General features: G+C 34.6%; 3 protein-coding genes and 1 non-coding gene across 4 annotated transcripts; 1 reads left to right on the top strand and 3 right to left on the bottom strand.

Annotated features, from left to right (window-relative positions):
- Positions 1-1,298: 1,298 nt before the first annotated feature.
- On the bottom strand, positions 1,299-2,206 carry LOC125231364 (protein insensitive-like). Its single transcript, XM_048136810.1, has 3 exons — positions 1,841-2,206; positions 1,573-1,685; positions 1,299-1,446 (listed from the first exon to the last, which is right to left on the bottom strand). Exons 1-3 carry the CDS (start codon positions 1,958-1,960, stop codon positions 1,299-1,301), a joined length of 381 nt encoding a protein of 126 aa, XP_047992767.1. The 5' UTR covers positions 1,961-2,206.
- Positions 2,207-8,148: 5,942 nt separating this feature from the next.
- On the bottom strand, positions 8,149-9,851 carry LOC125230835 (early boundary activity protein 1-like). Its single transcript, XM_048136065.1, has 6 exons — positions 9,793-9,851; positions 9,350-9,607; positions 8,943-9,056; positions 8,681-8,793; positions 8,410-8,553; positions 8,149-8,313 (listed from the first exon to the last, which is right to left on the bottom strand). The coding sequence occupies exons 2-6, from the start codon at positions 9,542-9,544 to the stop codon at positions 8,193-8,195; spliced, it is 687 nt and encodes a 228-aa protein (XP_047992022.1). The 5' UTR covers positions 9,545-9,607; positions 9,793-9,851; the 3' UTR covers positions 8,149-8,192.
- Positions 9,852-9,900: 49 nt separating this feature from the next.
- LOC125231365 lies at positions 9,901-16,928 on the bottom strand. Its single transcript, XM_048136811.1, has 5 exons — positions 16,563-16,928; positions 16,295-16,407; positions 16,024-16,167; positions 11,961-12,190; positions 9,901-9,953 (listed from the first exon to the last, which is right to left on the bottom strand). The coding sequence occupies exons 1-5, from the start codon at positions 16,680-16,682 to the stop codon at positions 9,901-9,903; spliced, it is 660 nt and encodes a 219-aa protein (XP_047992768.1). The 5' UTR covers positions 16,683-16,928.
- Trnat-cgu lies at positions 13,386-13,457 on the top strand. Its single transcript has one exon. It is a non-coding gene; the product is annotated as a tRNA-Thr (tRNA).
- Positions 16,929-23,724: the final 6,796 nt, after the last annotated feature.

The following is a 23,724-nucleotide window of genomic DNA, read 5'->3' on the forward strand; positions in this document are numbered from 1 at the left end:
TTTCCCTACCAGCCTGAGGGAGCGTTCTACAGCCCGACGGTCATTGCTCCGGTCCAAGTTCCGAGCTGCGTACAGACAGTGCTCCCAAGCAAGAAAATATAAGTAAAAGTGTCTAAAAAGCGACGCGGCGGGCCGGAGGCCGCAGGCCGGAGGTCCAACTTCCCTACAAATCCTACAATCCCCACAGTAACTACGCGGAGGGCCGAAGGCCCGGAGCGTGTCTGACAGGCTCCCAAATACGCGAAGGCCGCAGGCCGAGCTGCGGGCAGAGTGCTCCCAAGCACGCGAAGGCCGCAGGCCGAGCTGCGTGCAGACTGTGCTCCCAAGAAAACAATAACAAAAAGTATCTAAATAAGCGAAGCGGCGGGCTTCGAAACCCAGCGAAGGCCGAAGGCCGAGCTCCGCGTAGGGCCGAAGGCCCGGAGCGTCCCTGATCGGCTCGCCGGCGGACCGGGAAGTTCGAGTTTAAACACGACCCAATAGTAAAAGTGTCTTAGAGAAGCGAAACGACGGGCCGGAGGCCGCAGGCCGCAGGCCCGTCGTGAGCTTCTCAAGACAGTTTTACTATTGGGTCGTGTTTAAGCTCCAACTTCCCTACAACCCCCACAGTAACTACGCGGAGGGCCGAAGGCCCGGAGCGTGTCTGACAGGCTCCCAAGCACGCGAAGGCCGCAGGCCGAGCTGCGGGCAGAGTGCTCCCAAGCACGCGAAGGCCGCAGGCCGAGCTGTGTACAGACTGTGCTCCCAAGCAAAACAATAACAAAAAGTATCTTAATAAGCGAAGCGGCGGGCCGAAGGCCCGACGCGGAGCTTCGAAACCCAGCGAAGGCCGAAGGCCGAGCTCCGCGTAGGGCCGAAGGCCCGGAGCGTCCCTGATCGACTCGCCGGCGGACCGGGAAGTTGAGCTTAAACACGACCCAATAGTAAAAGTGTCTTAGAGAGCGAAACGACGGGCCGGAGGCCGCAGGCCGCAGGCCCGTCGTGAGCTTCTCAAGACACTTTTACTATTGGGTCGTGTTTAAGCTCCAACTTCGCTACAACCCCCACAGTAACTACGCGGAGGGCCGAAGGCCCGGAGCGTGTCTGACAGGCTCCCAAGCACGCGAGGCCGCAGGCCGAGCTGCGGGCAGAGAGTGCTCCCAAGCACGCAAAAGCTAAAGCAAACAAGCAAGGCAATAAATCAAACAAGCAAAGCAAAAAAACAAAAAAGCAAAGCAAAAAAACAAAAAGCATAAGCAAAGCAACATTATATTTTTCGCGTTATGACTATTGGAGTACAATAAATATTTCGGTAGGACTTACCGCACCAAGCTTGCGTTGACCTTTGATTTTTCAACGACAATCTGCACGATGTCATTGACGAGCTCGGGATCGAGACGTTTCTTCGCAGGTTTTCCCGGGAAGGCAGGAGAAGATTTCCCGGTCAATGAATGAGTCGCTAACTCTCTACAAAAAATTTATAAAATTAGTATAACATAAAATACACAAAAACAAGTAATATTAAAATAATTATAAGTATTAAATTATTATACCTCTATATTATACTTATAATATAATAACAAAAAAAGTTACCGGCGTGTAAACACCGAAGTCAACAGTTTCCTTGTCGCACTAGTGTATGATCTCCAATCAATTTGCTTAAGGACCCTGGCTGGCACTGTTGCGTATCCCTCTCCAATCGGCACCTGAATTAAAAAATGCGAATAATCAGTAACTATAAATATTCTACATAATTATTTAACTAACAGACACATGAACAGTCAGCTACCGAAGTACGTGGACACATTCTAAATTATTTAAATTAATGAATTTATCAGTGGTATGTGAGATAATTATTTACCGGCTCATTCCCCTTAGGTGTCTTGATGTCATTAATATTTTGCTTGCTTGGCCTGTAATCCTCAGGCTTCCACTCATCCTCAGATGCACCAGTGCCCGAGTTTGGAGTATTGGCCTGCATGTATGGAAAAAGTGATCAAAGTGGTATTATTTAGTATTTATGACAAATATTTCAATTGATGATTTTATTTCTAAATACATGTGCTCCAAAACAGCGTCGAGCTCATTTCAGTATTACAGGTTTTAGCAAAAGAAGGTATGCGATGCCCATACATTGATTCTTCCTATAATCGCTAACTGCTATAAATCACATAAATACAGTATCTTCCTGTTAACAGCAGTTTTGGAATTGCGCTTGCTATGTGACTTTATACACTTAGCTATATTTTTGGAAATATTGTATAAAAGATTAAAAAGATGTGTTAGACACTCTAGTGTCCGATTTGTAGAATCTCATAGATAGCGAAAATTTTGTAGTATTTGTGGAAGTCATTAAAGTTTCCAGATCGTGTATTTTGCGTCACATAGCACAGCAGGCTTTTCTTATAAAAATTTAGCCTTCTCTCTTAAAACTTGGTGGTAATTATGGTAGGTGAGTTTGTAGACAAGTGTAACCACTATAAATGAGACAGAGAGTGTAGTTTCCCTTTTTGTTGAGACTACGTTCGGAAGTACTCACTCTCCGACGCCAAACGAAAACGAAACGTAGTCCGGCTCTGTCGCGCCAATACGCAAGGGCGATAGGGATAGATATCTACTAGCGTTTCGTATCGTGAGCGTTTGTGCCATTCGGCTACGCACCCTGAGACTCTGACCGAATAGTTATTTTTTAATATTTGTGAAAAATAAATCAATTCAATTTGATTTTTAAGATTGACTGTCAGAAATTTATTGATGTTTAGTCTACTGACAAATTTCTTGTAGGTTTCAGTGTGTGTAAACGAATATTATTACAAGCTATCGAATTAAGATAAAGTTATGATAAGTAACTCAAAAAACAGCAAGTTATTTAACGTTGCCTTGAAGTGTTGAGTTAAGACATCGTTTTGTATGAAATTTTGTGTGATAAGATCTATCTATTCTTTCTGGAATCATTTTTAAATAAATTCATGAAAATAAAATGTTTAATAAATGAAAAAAGCTGACTTGAGAAATCACATAAAGTTTAGAATGACAAAGATGTTTTATCTTTTTAGAAAAAATATCTTTTCACCACACCAACAGTTAAAGGCTTATTTTGCTATTCGAAAACAGATAGCAAAATTGCATTTTATCCACAAGAGTGCAAAGTAATTTCATACAAATTTTAACTTAATGTCTTGTCTTAAGCTGGCTGGTAGAATTTACCTATAAATGATGATTTTGAATAACAAATATTAAATAAATTGATGTATTTGATTTATTTCGATGTTTTATAGTCAGTATTTTGTTCGTGTTGGTGTGGTGAAAAATTTTGTGTTTCACTCGGTAGCAAAGTATGTTTAACCTTCGTGCCTTGAAACCCTCGCAACGCTCAGGATTCCACTTTCTGAACCACTCGCTACGCTCGCGGTTCAATACTGGAACCTTTCGCTTGCTATATCAATAATAGCACGTGCGGTTAAACAACTACTTTGCCCCCTTGTAAAACAAATAACTATTGTCATTCTAAATCTATGCCAAAAGGAAAAGGAGGAAAGGATCTGTGCCAAATTCTTCCTCATTTAAACTCCCTTCCCATTGTTTCAATAAAATACCACGATATTCACCACTGGATTGAGACTTGAAATTTTAAAGGCTTATTTTTTTTAAAACAGGTAACAAGGTTGGTCCATTGATAACCAGATGCGCCAATTGTTATAACAGTTTAGTTATAAGATAATCTTTATTGGCCTCTAGCTCGAAACTAATTGTTCGCTATTTGGAAAAGGTAATTTTCTACCTGAAGTGGTAACTTAACTACCTAGTATAGTATGCGATGTGTTTGAAATTGGTTTATTTTTCGGCAGCCTGTTATTTATATTAAGTATAGGTCTGTCATTATACAGGCAGTGTTTAGTTATTTTATTACATAATAAATATATCAACAATAGCTGTTTATGATCCTCATTGAAAATTCCATATTTCTAAAGAAAGTTTTATATCAGAGATATGATAATAAAATATATTTTTGAATAAAACGTGTGTATATAATCAATTATAATTATAAAATTCATTGCCTTTATTTATGTTAAAGAATACCTATTTATAATGTACCGACCGAGGCAAACGTGAATTCAATTTGTTACCTATTTTTAACTGTGACGGACGTTTTGAATTTAATTAGAGGTACTCGACGATATCAGTGCCGATGCCGTGGTAAACTATCTCGATAGAACGTGAAAAATGAAGTAGTACACAAGAACTATAAGTTCTTACGCTAAGTAAGTCTCATATTAATAACGTTTCATTATATACTACGAATCAAACAACCTATGTTATTGTATATATAAATAATAAATAAATATTGGGGGACACCTTACACAGATCAACCTATTAGCCCCAAACTAAGTTAAGCTTGTACTATGGGTGCTAGGCGACGATATATTAACTTATATAGATACATACATATTTATATACATAGAAAACATCCATGACTCAGGAACAAATATCTGTGCTCATCACCAATCGTCATAGTCATAGTACGTACATGAAACTCATAAAAGCGCCCATTCTCCCCATTATGCACAATTCATGCATTAGACCAGTTGAGGTTCCGTACTCGGTTTGCATCACGCAGAATTGATTCTGTACAAAAACGTTTTCGCTGCGCTGTCCGTCCAGCAGGTTGAATCTCATCAACAATAATTGATACGTATAGATCAATGCCATTTTCACGGATTGTAGAATGTTGCATCTGTAACAATGAGAAAGTAGTTCAACAAGCGTCCTATTGTTATGTCCTATTCTATATAATCAGTATAATCGCTGACGGATTACCCATAGGGCAAAAGTAGGAAATGCGACGGGCCCCGTGAACTAACGAATTGTTACACATTTAACTTCCCCCCCAATCATTCATTTATAGTTACTGTATATAACCATACATATTAATACTCGCTATGCTCGTGGTTCGAAATGTGGAATGTTGAGCGTTGCGAGGGTTTCAAGGCACGAAGGTTAAACAAACTTTGCAACCGAATGAAAGCCAACATTTTTCAATACACCAACACGAATAAATACTAAGTATTAAACATAATCAAATCCACCAATCTAAGTATTTCAACTTATGATTAAAAATAAACATATAAATTTAAAAGGTCAATTCTATCGGCCAGCCTAAGGAGCAAAAGGATAAAATGCAATTTTGCTATCAGTTTTCGAACAATCAAGAGTCAGTGTGGTGAAATAGTTATTTTCACCACACCAACTGGTAAAGTCTTTCTTTGCTATTCGAAAACAGATAGTAAAATTGCATTTTATCCACAAGGGGGCAAAGTGATTTCATACAAATTTTAACTCGATGTCTTAATCTGGCTGCTAGATTTCACCTATAAATGATAAATATTGAATAAATTGATGGATTTGATTTAGTTTGATGTTTTATAGTCAGTATTTTGTTCGTGTTGGTGTAGTGAAAAATTTTGTTTCACTCGCGGGTGGCAAAGTTTGTTTAACCTTCGTGCCTTGATGCCCTCGCAACGCTCAAGATTCCACTTTTTGAACCACTCGCTACGCTCGCGGTTCAATATTGGATCTTTCGCTTGCTCAGGTATCAATATTGGCACGTGCGGTTAAACAACTACTTTTGCCCCCTTGTAAAACAAATAACTATTGTTATACAAGGGATCAAAGTCGTATTTTAACCGAGTGTGGAATTGCAACACGAACTAGCGAATGGATTCTAGGGTTGAACTACGAGCTAGCGAATGGATTCTATGGTTGAACCACGAGCGAAGCGAGAGGTTCGAAAATAGAATCCTGAGCGAAGCGAGTAGTTCAAAAATAGAATTCTGAGCATAAAGAGTGTCCCAATACACACGAGGTAAAATAACTTTGCATCCCGTGTGGTAACACATAAATTTTCAGCTCACTAACACGAGGACACACGCAGTAAAAACAACTGGAACATAATTTCCACGATGCACCGACCAACAGCACAAAAGTTTCAAAAGTTTCACAAAATTCTATTGGGTGCGTTCCGTTACACGCATTTTGAGATTATGTAATGGAAGAGTCAAAATATAATTTCTTGTACTATTTCTAGTTTTTTATGGTATAAAATTGTTTGATATGAAATTATTTTTTTTCGTTCGCATCACATGATTTGTTAAGACAATTTGAGCACAAGTAGAAAATTGTCGTGTCTGGGACATGCCTTTACAAGAAATTATATTTAAAAAACTAATGACACGTTCGGATTTCAAATATTCTTTGCACTCTTGTGGATAAAATGCTATTTATCTATCTGTTTTTAAAGAATAAAAAAGTCCCTTCCGAGCTAGTGAGGTTAAAACATAATTCACGTTACATTCGGTTGACTCGGTACAGTTTAAATAATATTTAATAATAAAGGACGTATTTAATATGTAGGTACAAGTAATTTATCAATCATTTTATACATATACGCTTCGATTTTATAGACATAGTAGATTGCTCCGAATTTTTTTACGATTAATTTTGAATAGCACATATCACAATAAAAATTTAACCATCAAATAAGTACACTTTTTTAATAATTGTTTTAATAATTGGCGTAAAAACGGGTGCGTTACTATCGATATAACTTTTTTTGATATATTTTTAGTCGTAACAACAAATTATATATACTAAAGCTCCGAATTTTTTTACGATTAATTTTGAATAGCACATATCACAATAAAAATTTTACAATCAAATAAGTACACTTTTTTAATAATTGTTTTAATAATTGGCGTAAAAACGGGTGCGTTACTATCGATATAACTTTTTTTGATATATTTTTAGTCGTAACAACAAATTATATATACTAAACGAATTGTAAAATACTTATTTAATATATTGATAATATTTTCGATTAACATACATTGAGTATAATCCTTATTTTCGATATATTGTATAACATTAAATCCTTCTGAAGCGCAAGTTAGAATCAAATTAAAAGCTTGTGAAAAATGTACAATAAATAAGATTTTTTAGTTATTTACCAGAAAAGTGGATAAGGTTAGAACTTTGACCCGGCTACACACAACGAGCTGCTACCAGAATAACCTAACCATAAAAATTAAAATTTTGAAAAAAAAAACCCCCCGACCGACTAACACTAATTATCTAATCCCTCTAATATTTCTAAGGCAAGTAGGCCTTGATGTTACAAACATAACAAAAGATTTTTAACCTGCACTTAGCTTTTCATTCCACAGGTACAACACCTAGGTACAACATTTTTTATTGGTAATGTAAATTATTTTCGAGATACTTTTACTTTAGTCATAAGCAGAATGCCATGCATTGTTTCCTAAAAATGACGACAATATCATCAGTTCATCACATGGGGTGGAATGAAACAAGTTTGATAATTGTAGTGCCCACAAATTTATTTATAATTGTTAATTAATTTATTATTTAATTAAATATACATGTTACACTATACAACAATTTCTTGATCTAATATAATAATTAATTACAGTGTAAAGACAAAATAAAATTGTAAAAATAACCTTAAGTAACATGCAGCAAAAACAGTCAAACTTTAATTCTAGAAAAGTACTTACAATTAATAACAACTACTATGCTACGTAATTTCGTAGACTTATGAAAAATAAGAATATATAAATATATCACACGCGTTATACTTGATTTTGGCCATTAAACTCGAAAGCGATATTGTACCTATACGAAATTATACAAAATAAATTAAGTAGTTGAAATTATCTTACAGTAAAACTAATTAAAACATACCTTATGGTAAATTACTAATCATTAATGAAAACTACTACGCTAATTAATATCGTAGATTTAAATTATTATATGATAGAAATTTATATATATGTATCGCATGTCTTCATTTTAATTAAGTACCCTTTAAAGTCAGGCAATCTTATTGATTTAAAAGAAACATACACATAAAATTGCAAATATTTATAAATTATTATTCGTTATATGAATACAATTTGAGATAGATAATCAAATATACTAAGCTAATTGCACTGGGATTGCATAATTTTCTTAAAATTAAATGTAAAATTTATAAGCTACATTACAGCTAGTTAGTTCATCCCTATATTCTAAGTTCGTTAAAAATATAAAACTTTTAGTACAATAATAAAGTTTTTGCTTTCTTAAATAAAAAAACTACAAAGGTTTAAGTAGGTAGGTTGAATGTTTAGTTCATGTTATCTAAACAAGAAGAAGTTTCATTTATCATTATGCGGCGATGGAGGAAAGTTTTCTTGGTTCGAAAGGCGTTTCTTTTTATTTTTTTGACGATTGCGGTACATTTTGCTCTCATCAGCACATTTCGTAGTTATACTCGTTCTAAAAATAAAATAAGCACATCGTAAATATTTTTGTAACATCATATTTTTCGCGTTATGACTATTGGAGTACAATAAATATTTCGGTAGGACTTACCGCACCAAGCTTGCGTTGACCTTTGATTTTTCAACGACAGTCTGCACGATGTCATTGACGAGCTCGGGATTGAGACGTTTCTTCGCAGGTTTTCCCGGGAAGGCAGGAGAAGATTTCCCGGTCAATGAATGAGTCGCTAACTCTCTACAAAAAATTTATAAAATTAGTATAACATAAAATACACAAAAACAAGTAATATTAAAATAATTATAAGTATTATATTATTATACCTCTATATTATACTTATAATATAATGACAAAAAAAAATTACCGGCGTGTAAACACCGAAGTCAACAGTTTCCTTGTCGCACTAGTGTATGATCTCCAATCAATTTGCTTAAGGACCCTGGCTGGTACTGTTGCGTATCCCTCTCCAATCGGCACCTGAATTAAAAAAATGCGAATAGTCAGTAACTATAAATATTCTACATACTTAACTAACAGACACATGAACGGTCAGCTACCGAAGTACAATACGTGGACACATTGTAAATTATTTAAATTTATCAGTGGTATGTGAGATAATTATTTACCGGCTCATTCCCCTTAGGTGTCTTGATGTCATTAATATTTTGCTTGCTTGGCCTGTAATCCTCAGGCTTCCACTCATCCTCAGATGCACCAGTGTCCGAGTTTGGATTATTGGCCTGCATGTATGGAAAAAAGTGATCAAAGTGGTATTATTTAGTATTTATGACAAATATTTCAATTGATGAATTATTCATAAATATGTATAAGAATAATGACATATTGATTAATGTATTGTTATTAATTATAAATCATCAAGGACAGATATAAAATAAATAATTAAATAAATAAATATAATAGGACATTCTTACACAGATTGACTGAGGCCCACGGTAAGCTCAAGAAGGCTTGTGTTGTGGGTATGAAAACCTGAAGGCAACGATATATATAATTGAAATATTAAATGAATTACCGTAATACAAGAACTCGAGCTTCGCTTATGGTTTCTTCTATGATTTTGTATTAGGGCAGTTTTCTGCTGATTGCTGATTATTCTTTCATCTTCATCGGTAGCAACATCAGCATCTGGTTTTTCAGCCCTAGAAGGAGGTGAACTCTCGAGAGCTTCCTTTAGCTGTTTGCGTAAAGATTTTATTGTCTCACACATATCCGAAATCAATTCATCGCCATCAGTTTGTGTCCCCTGGTCACGTGTCGTTTTGGACTCAGACTAAAATTAATAAGATTAAAAAAATTAACTTTATTAGTTATTAATTACAAATACATGTATGTATACATATATGCATTAGATAAATTTGTATATGTATAAATTAAATCTACGTATTACGCAGGCGTCACATAATAATACATACAAATATATGTTTAAAAGTAATACATATTAAATTTCATTCTTACGAGAGTCTTAGGAGTACGAGGGCAATTCAGAAATAGAGTAGCAGCGCCCTCTATCTCCAACTTCGCACCCCTGGGGCGCACTGAAGCTGCAGTAAGGCGTGGGCGGCGTTAAGCTCCATGGATGAGTAAGATGCGTGAAACGACTGAACCGACATATTTTACTAAAACAAGATTGGTTAAAGATTAAAGTAAAAACAGTCCTCTTTATTTATAAAAATTTTAAACATTTATTGTAAAAAGTATCGAATTATTAAAAATAAACGATAATTTCATAGAGGAAGTTCATAAAACAGTAAGTTTTACTTATTCACATATTTTAATATATCTATCGCAGAACCATAGTCATATTTCGTGATGTTTTTAATTATGTCCATTTTATATAAGTAAAATTCTTTTCAATATTTCGAAGTCTTCATACAGGTACAAATGAAAATAGAAATTGAGACAACCATTAAAAATTGGTGTTTAGTAGGATTTTCTCAATATTGAAAAATAAAGTAGGAAAAGACCAAGCCGAGTTAGCGGCGATTTTATTAATAGTACAATCTTCGTTTTATGGAATTATATGGGTCTCGTTTAATAACTTTTAAGCCCGGACGCATAACAACAGTAAAATGACATACTCACAAGGGCCTGATACAGACGGACTGAAATTCAACTGTAACATAATATGTATGTATATGGAAACTGCACGCCGACGACTCTGACGTGCAGTCGACCTGCAGTTACTATACCTACAAGTTGCAGTACGACTATATCGGCCCACATAGTAATACCCACAGTCTCACAAGTTCTACACACTTTACCTAACGTACTAAATAACAAATACAATAAATTAACAAATTTCAATTATAAAATTAAATAATAAGTTAAACACAGTAAGAAAATAATACTCACCCAGTAAGATGATTGAGAACAGCACAAACTCTAATGGACAAACTATTTGAAATTCACACTAGCTTTCAAGCAACCCTCTGGTTAAAGACACAGATGTATACTGAATGATCTATGCCAAATTCTTCTTCATGTAAACTCCCTTCCCATTGTTTCAATAAAATACCACTGGTTGAGACTTGAAATTTTAGAGGCTTATTTTTCAAACCAGGTAACAAAGGTTCGTCCATTGATAACCAGATGCACCAATTGTTATAACAGTTTAGTTATAAGAAAATCTTTATTGGCCTCTAGCTTTAAACTAATTGTTCGCTATTTGGAAAAGGTAAACGTTTTACCTGGAGTAGTAACTTAACTACCTAGTATAGTATGCTATGTGATTGAAATTGGTATATTTTTCGGCAGCATGTTATTTGTGTTGTTAACAGTGTTTTGCCAGACTTTAGGTATTAGGTAATTAAATAAAGTTGGGTAAATAACTATAATGATTATTATTATGATTTTATTTTAGATACTATTGGGACCTATTAACGGATTGACTGCGTTGAATCATAGGGAGCCTAATATAAATATAATTCGAATATTATACATAGTAGCGATATCTATTAGATTCCTGAAAACTGAAGATATACACTACGCATAGAGAAAGGTAGGTACTTATATGCAGGTGATGTTCCTCGCCCACTTTGTCGAAAAAAAAACTGTACTTTAATGTAGGAATTAACAACATCATTCCAATTAGTTGAAAAAAAAAAAACGTTAAAAATATGAAACGGGGGATATCAAAATAATAATGATAACCTAACCACAAAATTACAATTTTGAAAAAACCCCCGAACGCGACATAGTAGACCGGTTTTCATGAAACATGGCTAAGAACACTCCCGACTTACTGTTGTTTATTGACTTTATTGATTGAAGTGACATAGAACATCAGTTGGAATACATATTGTGTAAAAAGAAATATAAATTTGAAATATTGATTAGCCAGTAATACAACATACTCCGCCGTAATCAAAATAAAAATTACAAAGTTAAACCTATCCCTTTTACACAACCCTGATGCTTTATACGCGCTAAAGGCTTAGTGAGAACATCAGCCCACATCTCCGAAGTAGGAGTATAAATGACATTAATGGTTTTGTCATTCAATAAATCGCGTATAAAATAAAAACGCGTGTCAATATGCTTGGTTCTATTGTGATGGACTGGATTCAGAGCCAACGTTTGGGCAGACTGTGAGTCATTATAAATCGGTATAGTAGTCAACTCACCTGTGACTTCAAACATCAACCGTCTCAAAAACACAGCATCCTTCGCCGCACTCGTCAAACATAAGAATTCAGCTTCACTTGATGAAAGAGCAGTACTGGATTGCTTCTTACTCTGCCACGAAATAGCTCCGCCGGACATTGAGAAGTAAAATCCAGTATATGAACGACGATCTACAGGACAGTTGGCCCAATCTGCATCTGCATAGCCGTGTAGATTTCCACCTCCTTTCCTGTAAGTAATACCCAAATCGATAGTACCTTTCAGATACTGTAACACTCGTTTTGCGGCAGTCCAATCGGTTCATCCGTTCGGGAGCTACGATGCCACAGACAGACACACACACAGACAGACAGACAGACAGACAAACAGACAGACAGACAGACAGACAGACAGGCAGACAGACAGACAGACAGATAGACAGACAGATAGACAGACAGACAGACAGACAGACAGACAGACAGACAGACAGACAGACAGACAGACAGACGGACAGACAGACAGACACGTCAAACTTATAACACCCCGTCGTTTTTGCGTCAGGGGTTAAAAAGAAAAACATACAAACGCATTGATAACGTCTACATTTTTAGATTTGGAAGTCGGTTTAAAATTGGAAATTATCGCATTATTTAAGTATCTCAATAATTAGTTTCTTAAATTGTTAGGAATAATAACAGACAAATTATATAACTCATAATTATGTTTATTTTCTTTTATTTTTATTAAATTTTTATTGTCTACTTCAAAATTTGTCTTTAACAAATCTCAACAACCGATGAGTATAAAATCGAAGCATATAAGCATACCTAGGATCGGCCCGTCGTCACTGTGTAGTATGACCACCCATGCAAGCTATGGTTACCAACATTAAGAAACAAAAAAATCCTACCGAACTAAAATTACATCTATTGCCATACACTAAGGACTATTATACAATATTTTGATAGCACAAATCTACGTATTTCCTTCAAAACGTCAAACAAACTTCAAATGATCTCGTAAGGGTCGTAACTCGTTGTTGCAATTTTATAAATACTTAATAAAAGAACTATAGTTTATTATTTGCCAGTGTGAATTGTTTCGAAATAATGATTTTTCTTCCCACCCGCCTCCGCTTAATATTCTACTAAAAGACGTTCAAACATACAAACCAATTTATAAGTTCATTAAAAATACAGTGATAAATCTTTAATAACTTAATCATAACAATACTGCAGTGTACTCAGTGACTTATTATAAAATTAAAGACTTGGCTTAAAGGTCTCGTAACCAGTCCATAAAATCTTCAAAAAAAAAAATCGTAATCCTGCAAAGGATACGTATAGGAGGTGCAAGCACTAATTGCTCGCTCTTAGAGTTGGTCAAAGGCGCCTAGCCTTATCAGAGATAACATACACTAGAGAAATTTCGTTGGGTACCGCGGCGGGCGGGTGGTCTAGTGGTGAGGACGTTAGCCGCGTAAGCTGAAGACCCGGGTTCGATTCCCGGCTCGGCCACCAGTGGGCCCTGTCGTTTTTTCTTTCGTGTATGATATCTATTTAAATTTATAATTTATACAGGGTGGGGCCTGTAACAAAAGCAAAAAATTAAACTGTAGGCTGTACTCCTTAAACTGACCAACATTTCTTCAGCGACTTTTAAAAATTATGAAGTCTTTAATTTTCTTATTTTTCATACAAAATAAATATTAGCTTCAATGGACGCCATTATTGTTGTCATTGACGTTGTCAGTCACACTTTAGACTTAACAGAATTCGCAATACATTACCTCTTAGGAAAAACTTTCAAGGGTGATAAATAACAAAATACAAGTTATTTTTAAAAGTCGCTGAATAAATGTTGGTCTGTGTAAGGAGTACAGCCTACAGTTTAATTTTTTGCTTTTGTTACAGGCCCCACCCGGTATATAGTAGTGTGACTACTTGAAAAAAGAACAAATCGAAAAATATTCAATAAAATAATTTGATTTGTTCTCTAGTTGTATAGATGGCAGCACCATGTCTTGCGCTATATCGTAATCCTGCAAAGGATACGTATAGGAGGTGCAAGCACTAATTGCTCGCCCTTCCATACTTAATGTTAAACAGTAAAAAGGTAAACCAATCTAGTATATTTTTTTAATAAAATGACTACCTTTTATTAAGAACTTGGAGGAAACTTACAGTTGTAAGTTACCATTACAAATTTGTAAGTACAATATTGTCGTTGTAAACTACAGGCGTTTTTTTACATATTTAAATGTTTATTGGACGGCTTTTACAATGGCTACAATTGTACGTTATCTAATTGTAGGTGTCTTACTTATTTGTAGGTTTTATTGAACAGCACTTGTAGCAAAACTTTACAAATATGTCACTTTTTTACATAATTGTTGAATTGTAATGTTTATTAAATGGGGCCCGATCTAACATGACTTATACTTAGTTTAGTGCCCTATAAACAGTCCAAAATTGCTCGTTTGTATTTAGAACTACAGAAAACATTTTCTTTCTGTAACATTTTTCTATCCTGTCAGTAATATCTATATAAGTATGTATTAAGTTTCCGATAAACCATGTGTACCTATATAATTAATTGTGCTTATAGAATTCACTGCCTTAGCTTCAATCATAGAATCACACAGCATAAGTAGGTTACTACCCCAGGTAAAAAGTTCACCTTTCCAAATTCCAAATAAGCGAATAATTGCTTTAGTGCTAGAGGCCAATAAAGATTGTCTAATTATCTAATCCCTCTAATATTTCTAAGGCAAGTAGGCGTTGATGTTACAAATATAACAAAATAATTTTAACCTGTACTGAGCTTTTCATTCGACAGTTACAAGTTGATAGGTACAACATTTTTTATTGGTAATGTAAATTACTTTACGAGATACTTTTACTTTAGTCATAATCAGAATGCCATGCATTGTCTCCTAAAAATGACGACAATATCATCAGTTCATCGCATGGGGTGGAATGAAACAAGTATGATAATTGTAGTGCCCACAAATTTATTTATAATTGTTAATGAATTTATTATTTAATTAAATATACATATTACACTATACAAAAATTTCTTGATCTAATATAATAATTAAGTACAGTGTAAAGACAAAACAAAATTGTAAAAATAACCTTAGGTAATATGCAGCAAAAACAGTCAAACTTTAATTCTAGAAAAGTACTTACAATTAATAACAACTTCTATGCTACGTAATTTCGTGGACTTATGAAAAATAAGAATATATAAATATATCAGTTGCGTTATACTTGATTTTGGCCATTAAACAAGAAAGAGATATTGTACCTATATGAAATTATACAAAATAAATTGAGTAGTTGAAATAAACTTACAGCAAAAATAAATAAAACATACCAACATCTGGTAAATTACTAATCATTAATGAAAACTACTACGCTACCTAATATCGTAGATTTAAACTATTAGATGATACAAATTGATATATGTATCGCATGTGTTCATTTTAATGAGGTACCCTTTAAAGTCAGGCAATCTTATTAATTTAAAAGAGACATACACATAAAAATGTAAATATTTATAAATTTATAAATTATTATTTATTACATGAATATAATTTAAGATAAATAATCAAATATACTAAGCTAATTGCACTGGGATTCCATAATTTTCTTACAATTAAATGTAAAATTTATAAGTTACAATACAGCTAGTTAGTTCATACTTCATACTTATATTCTAAGTTCGTTAAAAATATAAAACTTTTAGTACAATAATAAAATTCATGCTTTCTTAAATAAAAAAACTACAAAGGTTTAAGTAGGTAGGTTTTATGATATGTTCTTGTTATCTAAACAAGAAAAAGTTTCATTAATCATTATGCGGCGATGGAGGAAAGTTTTCTTGGTTCGACAGGCGTTTATTTTTATTCTTTTGACGACTGCGGTACATTTTGCTCTCATCAGCACATTTCGTAGTTACTTTATAGTCGTTCTAAAAATAAAATAAGCACATTAAATATTTTTGTAAAATAAAATATGTAACATTATATTTTTCGCGTTATGACTATTGGAGTACAATAAATATTTCGGTAGGACTTACCGCACCAAGCTTGCGTTGACCTTTGATTTTTCAACGACAATCTGCACGATGTCATTGACGAGCTCGGGATCGAGACGTTTCTTCGCAGGTTTTCCCGGGAAGGCAGGAGAAGATTTCCCGGTCAATGAATGAGTCGCTAACTCTCTACAAAAAATTTATAAAATTAGTATAACATAAAATACACAAAAACAAGTAATATTAAAATAATTATAAGTATTAAATTATTATACCTCTATATTATACTTATAATATAATAACAAAAAAAAGTTACCGGCGTGTAAACACCGAAGTCAACAGTTTCCTTGTCGCACTAGTGTATGATCTCCAATCAATTTGCTTAAGGACCCTGGCTGGCACTGTTGCGTATCCCTCTCCAATCGGCACCTGAATTAAAAAATGCGAATAATCAGTAACTATAAATATTCTACATAATTATTTAACTAACAGACACATGAACAGTCAGCTACCGAAGTACGTGGACACATTCTAAATTATTTAAATTAATGAATTTATCAGTGGTATGTGAGATAATTATTTACCGGCTCATTCCCCTTAGGTGTCTTGATGTCATTAATATTTTGCTTGCTTGGCCTGTAATCCTCAGGCTTCCACTCATCCTCAGATGCACCAGTGCCCGAGTTTGGAGTATTGGCCTGCATGTATGGAAAAAGTGATCAAAGTGGTATTATTTAGTATTTATGACAAATATTTCAATTGATGATTTTATTTCTAAATACATGTGCTCCAAAACAGCGTCGAGCTCATTTCAGTATTACAGGTTTTAGCAAAAGAAGGTATGCGATGCCCATACATTGATTCTTCCTATAATCGCTAACTGCTATAAATCACATAAATACAGTATCTTCCTGTTAACAGCAGTTTTGGAATTGCGCTTGCTATGTGACTTTATACACTTAGCTATATTTTTGGAAATATTGTATAAAAGATTAAAAAGATGTGTTAGACACTCTAGTGTCCGATTTGTAGAATCTCATAGATAGCGAAAATTTTGTAGTATTTGTGGAAGTCATTAAAGTTTCCAGATCGTGTATTTTGCGTCACATAGCACAGCAGGCTTTTCTTATAAAAATTTAGCCTTCTCTCTTAAAACTTGGTGGTAATTATGGTAGGTGAGTTTGTAGACAAGTGTAACCACTATAAATGAGACAGAGAGTGTAGTTTCCCTTTTTGTTGAGACTACGTTCGGAAGTACTCACTCTCCGACGCCAAACGAAAACGAAACGTAGTCCGGCTCTGTCGCGCCAATACGCAAGGGCGATAGGGATAGATATCTACTAGCGTTTCGTATCGTGAGCGTTTGTGCCATTCGGCTACGCACCCTGAGACTCTGACCGAATAGTTATTTTTTAATATTTGTGAAAAATAAATCAATTCAATTTGATTTTTAAGATTGACTGTCAGAAATTTATTGATGTTTAGTCTACTGACAAATTTCTTGTAGGTTTCAGTGTGTGTAAACGAATATTATTACAAGCTATCGAATTAAGATAAAGTTATGATAAGTAACTCAAAAAACAGCAAGTTATTTAACGTTGCCTTGAAGTGTTGAGTTAAGACATCGTTTTGTATGAAATTTTGTGTGATAAGATCTATCTATTCTTTCTGGAATCATTTTTAAATAAATTCATGAAAATAAAATGTTTAATAAATGAAAAAAGCTGACTTGAGAAATCACATAAAGTTTAGAATGACAAAGATGTTTTATCTTTTTAGAAAAAATATCTTTTCACCACACCAACAGTTAAAGGCTTATTTTGCTATTCGAAAACAGATAGCAAAATTGCATTTTATCCACAAGAGTGCAAAGTAATTTCATACAAATTTTAACTTAATGTCTTGTCTTAAGCTGGCTGGTAGAATTTACCTATAAATGATGATTTTGAATAACAAATATTAAATAAATTGATGTATTTGATTTATTTCGATGTTTTATAGTCAGTATTTTGTTCGTGTTGGTGTGGTGAAAAATTTTGTGTTTCACTCGGTAGCAAAGTATGTTTAACCTTCGTGCCTTGAAACCCTCGCAACGCTCAGGATTCCACTTTCTGAACCACTCGCTACGCTCGCGGTTCAATACTGGAACCTTTTGCTTGCTATATCAATAATAGCACGTGCGGTTAAACAACTACTTTGCCCCCTTGTAAAACAAATAACTATTGTCATTCTAAATCTATGCCAAAAGGAAAAGGAGGAAAGGATCTGTGCCAAATTCTTCCTCATTTAAACTCCCTTCCCATTGTTTCAATAAAATACCACGATATTCACCACTGGATTGAGACTTGAAATTTTAAAGGCTTATTTTTTTTAAAACAGGTAACAAGGTTGGTCCATTGATAACCAGATGCGCCAATTGTTATAACAGTTTAGTTATAAGATAATCTTTATTGGCCTCTAGCTCGAAACTAATTGTTCGCTATTTGGAAAAGGTAATTTTCTACCTGAAGTAGTAACTTAACTACCTAGTATAGTATGCGATGTGTTTGAAATTGGTTTATTTTTCGGCAGCCTGTTATTTATATTAAGTATAGGTCTGTCATTATACAGGCAGTGTTTAGTTATTTTATTACATAATAAATATATCAACAATAGCTGTTTATGATCCTCATTGAAAATTCCATATTTCTAAAGAAAGTTTTATATCAGAGATATGATAATAAAATATATTTTTGAATAAAACGTGTGTATATAATCAATTATAATTATAAAATTCATTGCCTTTATTTATGTTAAAGAATACCTATTTATAATGTACCGACCGAGGCAAACGTGAATTCAATTTGTTACCTATTTTTAACTGTGACGGACGTTTTGAATTTAATTAGAGGTACTCGACGATATCAGTGCCGATGCCGTGGTAAACTATCTCGATAGAACGTGAAAAATGAAGTAGTACTGTAAGAGGTTTCGCATTTAGAATGAAACCTTTTACAGCAGTCATGGTCGCTGACTGGCAGTCCCTGATTTAAAATTGGAACGGTATAAGAACGTCAAGGAAAACGGACACTTCAAAGGGGCATTCATATAGAAGCAGCGATTGAGAGTGAACGGTTGTACTTAGCTCCTAAAATATAAAAAAATATTGATTCAAAGCGTTGTTTAAATGTTTGGATGCTCTCCACTGATAGGCCGACTCTCTTACATGGTGGAGGCACTAACGTCTGAAAGTTTCCCCTAGTTTCGGTTTCAGAGTTTTCAGACAACGAACCCCGACCTCACAGCGCGAGGAAGCGCATGCCAAGCGATAAGCTTAAGACGCTGTAAAGAGAAGGAATACATATTGACCATCATCTCCAGTACAACGAGATATTCCGGGTGATATACTTCTTATATTATGTAATACTCATTATCACCCATTCCGTAGTTAAAATATAGCTGTGCAGAATTGACGTAAAAATGGAATGCGAGACATTCAACAGAGCAACGGGCGATCAAGATTGTGTTGTTCAAGAAACTCTACGACTCCTCTTCGGTGACCATGGGCGTCGACGCAAATTGCGTGAACATCAGCTCCATCATACCTATATACTTAATCATACACATATGCAGTAAATCTTCCTAGGTTACATTAGATAGGCAATGTAAATTTAGTTTCAATCTTTTAATTATACATTATATTGTAGAACTTACGGAATAATTGTGATTAGTGAACTAAAATGTACATTATTTCAAAGGAAAAACGACTTGTGACAGAAAATGTCATTTGCCTATCCCTAATGTTAAAAAGGATAATTATTTGTAAATAACCACATAGAACTAATTATTTTGGCGCAATATATAACATGTAGAATACTATACATATTATTTATACAATGTTTATATTAGAATAAAAACTATTTGATAGGCTTATTTATTCCATAATGTTTTCCTATAGCTACCAATAAGGTTAAGTTATATGAAAATATGTAAACTGTGGAATAAAACACACCCCAAACTGTAAATATTTAATAAATAGATACAATCGTTTAAAGTTATAGAGTAATGTCACAACACCCTTATAATTTCCTGACTACAAAGAACAACGTTCATACACATTTCTTTTACATGTATCAAGACAAGGCCGACTAGATGACCAGATGATCCAGCTGCTCACGGTGTGGCGGGATGGCTGGCGGTCATATGCAACCCCCACTTCGTCGTCATCACCAACGTGCAGCACACTACAGCTGTAGCAATCTTCATGAGCCGTACGGGCTCCACTTCACTTCGCAACCGGCGCGGCGGGAAGATTGGCGGCCATGAGAAGCCCCCACTTCAACGCCACCGCCAACAAGAATCGGCATCTTCAAAATTTATTATGTTTTTTCATGTGAAATAAACGTTTTGCCTTGTTTTTTTACTTGAAGTTAGGTGAATTTGCTAACAGCTGTCATGTCAATGTCATCTAGTCATGGCCACAGACAATTAGCTGTCAGAAAGTTCAAAATAAAAGGGTTTAGTCGATGGGCAGGGGTTAGGTTTTTGCCATTGGTTTTCCTAACCATAGTCCATATCTGACTAATTTGCGAGGACCTTGGCTATAGTCCAACTATCCAAATTATGGCGGTCTCAACCGTGGACTAGGCAACCACGCAAAGAGCGTTAGATGTTGGCTACCTTGAATGAGGCTGTCACTATTGGGTGTTAGGAGATTTTTTTTGTGTGTAGGGGGCCTGGCTTAGGTAGGGCCAACCGGTAGTTAGGGTAGAATAGGATAGGATAGGGTGTAGTATTGTGAACAATGGCTGCTTCTAACATAAGGGGGAGGGATATGTAAGAGGTTTCGCATTTAGAATGAAACCTTTTACAGCAGTCATGGTCGCTGACTGGCAGTCCCTGATTTAAAATTGGAACGGTATAAGAACGTCAAGGAAAACGGACACTTCAAAGGGGCATTCATATAGAAGCAGCGATTGAGAGTGAACGGTTGTACTTAGCTCCTAAAATATAAAAAAATATTGATTCAAAGCGTTGTTTAAATGTTTGGATGCTCTCCACTGATAGGCCGACTCTCTTACAGTACACAAGAACTATAAGTTCTTACGCTAAGTAAGTCTCATATTAATAACGTTTCATTATATACTACGAATCAAACAACCTATGTTATTGTATATATAAATAATAAATAAATATTGGGGGACACCTTACACAGATCAACCTATTAGCCCCAAACTAAGTTAAGCTTGTACTATGGGTGCTAGGCGACGATATACTAACTTATATAGATACATACATATTTATATACATAGAAAACATCCATGACTCAGGAACAAATATCTGTGCTCATCACCAATCGTCATAGTCATAGTACGTACATGAAACTCATAAAAGCGCCCATTCTCCCCATTATGCACAATTCATGCATTAGACCAGTTGAGGTTCCGTACTCGGTTTGCATCACGCAGAATTGATTCTGTACAAAAACGTTTTCGCTGCGCTGTCCGTCCAGCAGGTTGAATCTCATCAACAATAATTGATACGTATAGATCAATGCCATTTTCACGGATTGTAGAATGTTGCATCTGTAACAATGAGAAAGTAGTTCAACAAGCGTCCTATTGTTATGTCCTATTCTATATAATCAGTATAATCGCTGACGGATTACCCATAGGGCAAAAGTAGGAAATGCGACGGGCCCCGTGAACTAACGAATTGTTACACATTTAACTTCCCCCCCAATCATTCATTTATAGTTACTGTATATAACCATACATATTAATACTCGCTATGCTCGTGGTTCGAAATGTGGAATGTTGAGCGTTGCGAGGGTTTCAAGGCACGAAGGTTAAACAAACTTTGCAACCGAATGAAAGCCAACATTTTTCAATACACCAACACGAATAAATACTAAGTATTAAACATAATCAAATCCACCAATCTAAGTATTTCAACTTATGATTAAAAATAAACATATAAATTTAAAAGGTCAATTCTATCAGCCAGCCTAAGGAGCAAAAGGATAAAATGCAATTTTGCTATCAGTTTTCGAACAATCAAGAGTCAGTGTGGTGAAATAGTTATTTTCACCACACCAACTGGTAAAGTCTTTCTTTGCTATTCGAAAACAGATAGTAAAATTGCATTTTATCCACAAGGGGGCAAAGTGATTTCATACAAATTTTAACTCGATGTCTTAATCTGGCTGCTAGATTTCACCTATAAATGATAAATATTGAATAAATTGATGGATTTGATTTAGTTTGATGTTTTATAGTCAGTATTTTGTTCGTGTTGGTGTAGTGAAAAATTTTGTTTCACTCGCGGGTGGCAAAGTTTGTTTAACCTTCGTGCCTTGATGCCCTCGCAACGCTCAAGATTCCACTTTTTGAACCACTCGCTACGCTCGCGGTTCAATATTGGATCTTTCGCTTGCTCAGGTATCAATATTGGCACGTGCGGTTAAACAACTACTTTGCCCCCTTGTAAAACAAATAACTATTGTTATACAAGGGATCAAAGTCGTATTTTAACCGAGTGTGGAATTGCAACACGAACTAGCGAATGGATTCTAGGGTTGAACTACGAGCTAGCGAATGGATTCTATGGTTGAACCACGAGCGAAGCGAGAGGTTCGAAAATAGAATCCTGAGCGAAGCGAGTAGTTCAAAAATAGAATTCTGAGCATAAAGAGTGTCCCAATACACACGAGGTAAAATAACTTTGCATCCCGTGTGGTAACACATAAATTTTCAGCTCACTAACACGAGGACACACGCAGTAAAAACAACTGGAACATAATTTCCACGATGCACCGACCGACAGCACAAAAGTTTCAAAAGTTTCACAAAATTCTATTGGGTGCGTTCCGTTACACGCATTTTGAGATTATGTAATGGAAGAGTCAAAATATAATTTCTTGTACTATTTCTAGTTTTTTATGGTATAAAATTGTTTGATATGAAATTATTTTTTTTCGTTCGCATCACATGATTTGTTAAGACAATTTGAGCACAAGTAGAAAATTGTCGTGTCTGGGACATGCCTTTACAAGAAATTATATTTAAAAAACTAATGACACGTTCGGATTTCAAATATTCTTTGCACTCTTGTGGATAAAATGCTATTTATCTATCTGTTTTTAAAGAATAAAAAAGTCCCTTCCGAGCTAGTGAGGTTAAAACATAATTCACGTTACATTCGGTTGACTCGGTACAGTTTAAATAATATTTAATAATAAAGGACGTATTTAATATGTAGGTACAAGTAATTTATCAATCATTTTATACATATACGCTTCGATTTTATAGACATAGTAGATTGCTCCGAATTTTTTTACGATTAATTTTGAATAGCACATATCACAATAAAAATTTAACCATCAAATAAGTACACTTTTTTAATAATTGTTTTAATAATTGGCGTAAAAACGGGTGCGTTACTATCGATATAACTTTTTTTGATATATTTTTAGTCGTAACAACAAATTATATATACTAAAGCTCCGAATTTTTTTACGATTAATTTTGAATAGCACATATCACAATAAAAATTTTACAATCAAATAAGTACACTTTTTTAATAATTGTTTTAATAATTGGCGTAAAAACGGGTGCGTTACTATCGATATAACTTTTTTTGATATATTTTTAGTCGTAACAACAAATTATATATACTAAACGAATTGTAAAATACTTATTTAATATATTGATAATATTTTCGATTAACATACATTGAGTATAATCCTTATTTTCGATATATTGTATA

Source organism: Leguminivora glycinivorella, chromosome 11 (assembly GCF_023078275.1).
Source record: "Leguminivora glycinivorella isolate SPB_JAAS2020 chromosome 11, LegGlyc_1.1, whole genome shotgun sequence".
NCBI classification, from domain to species: Eukaryota; Metazoa; Arthropoda; class Insecta; order Lepidoptera; family Tortricidae; genus Leguminivora; species Leguminivora glycinivorella.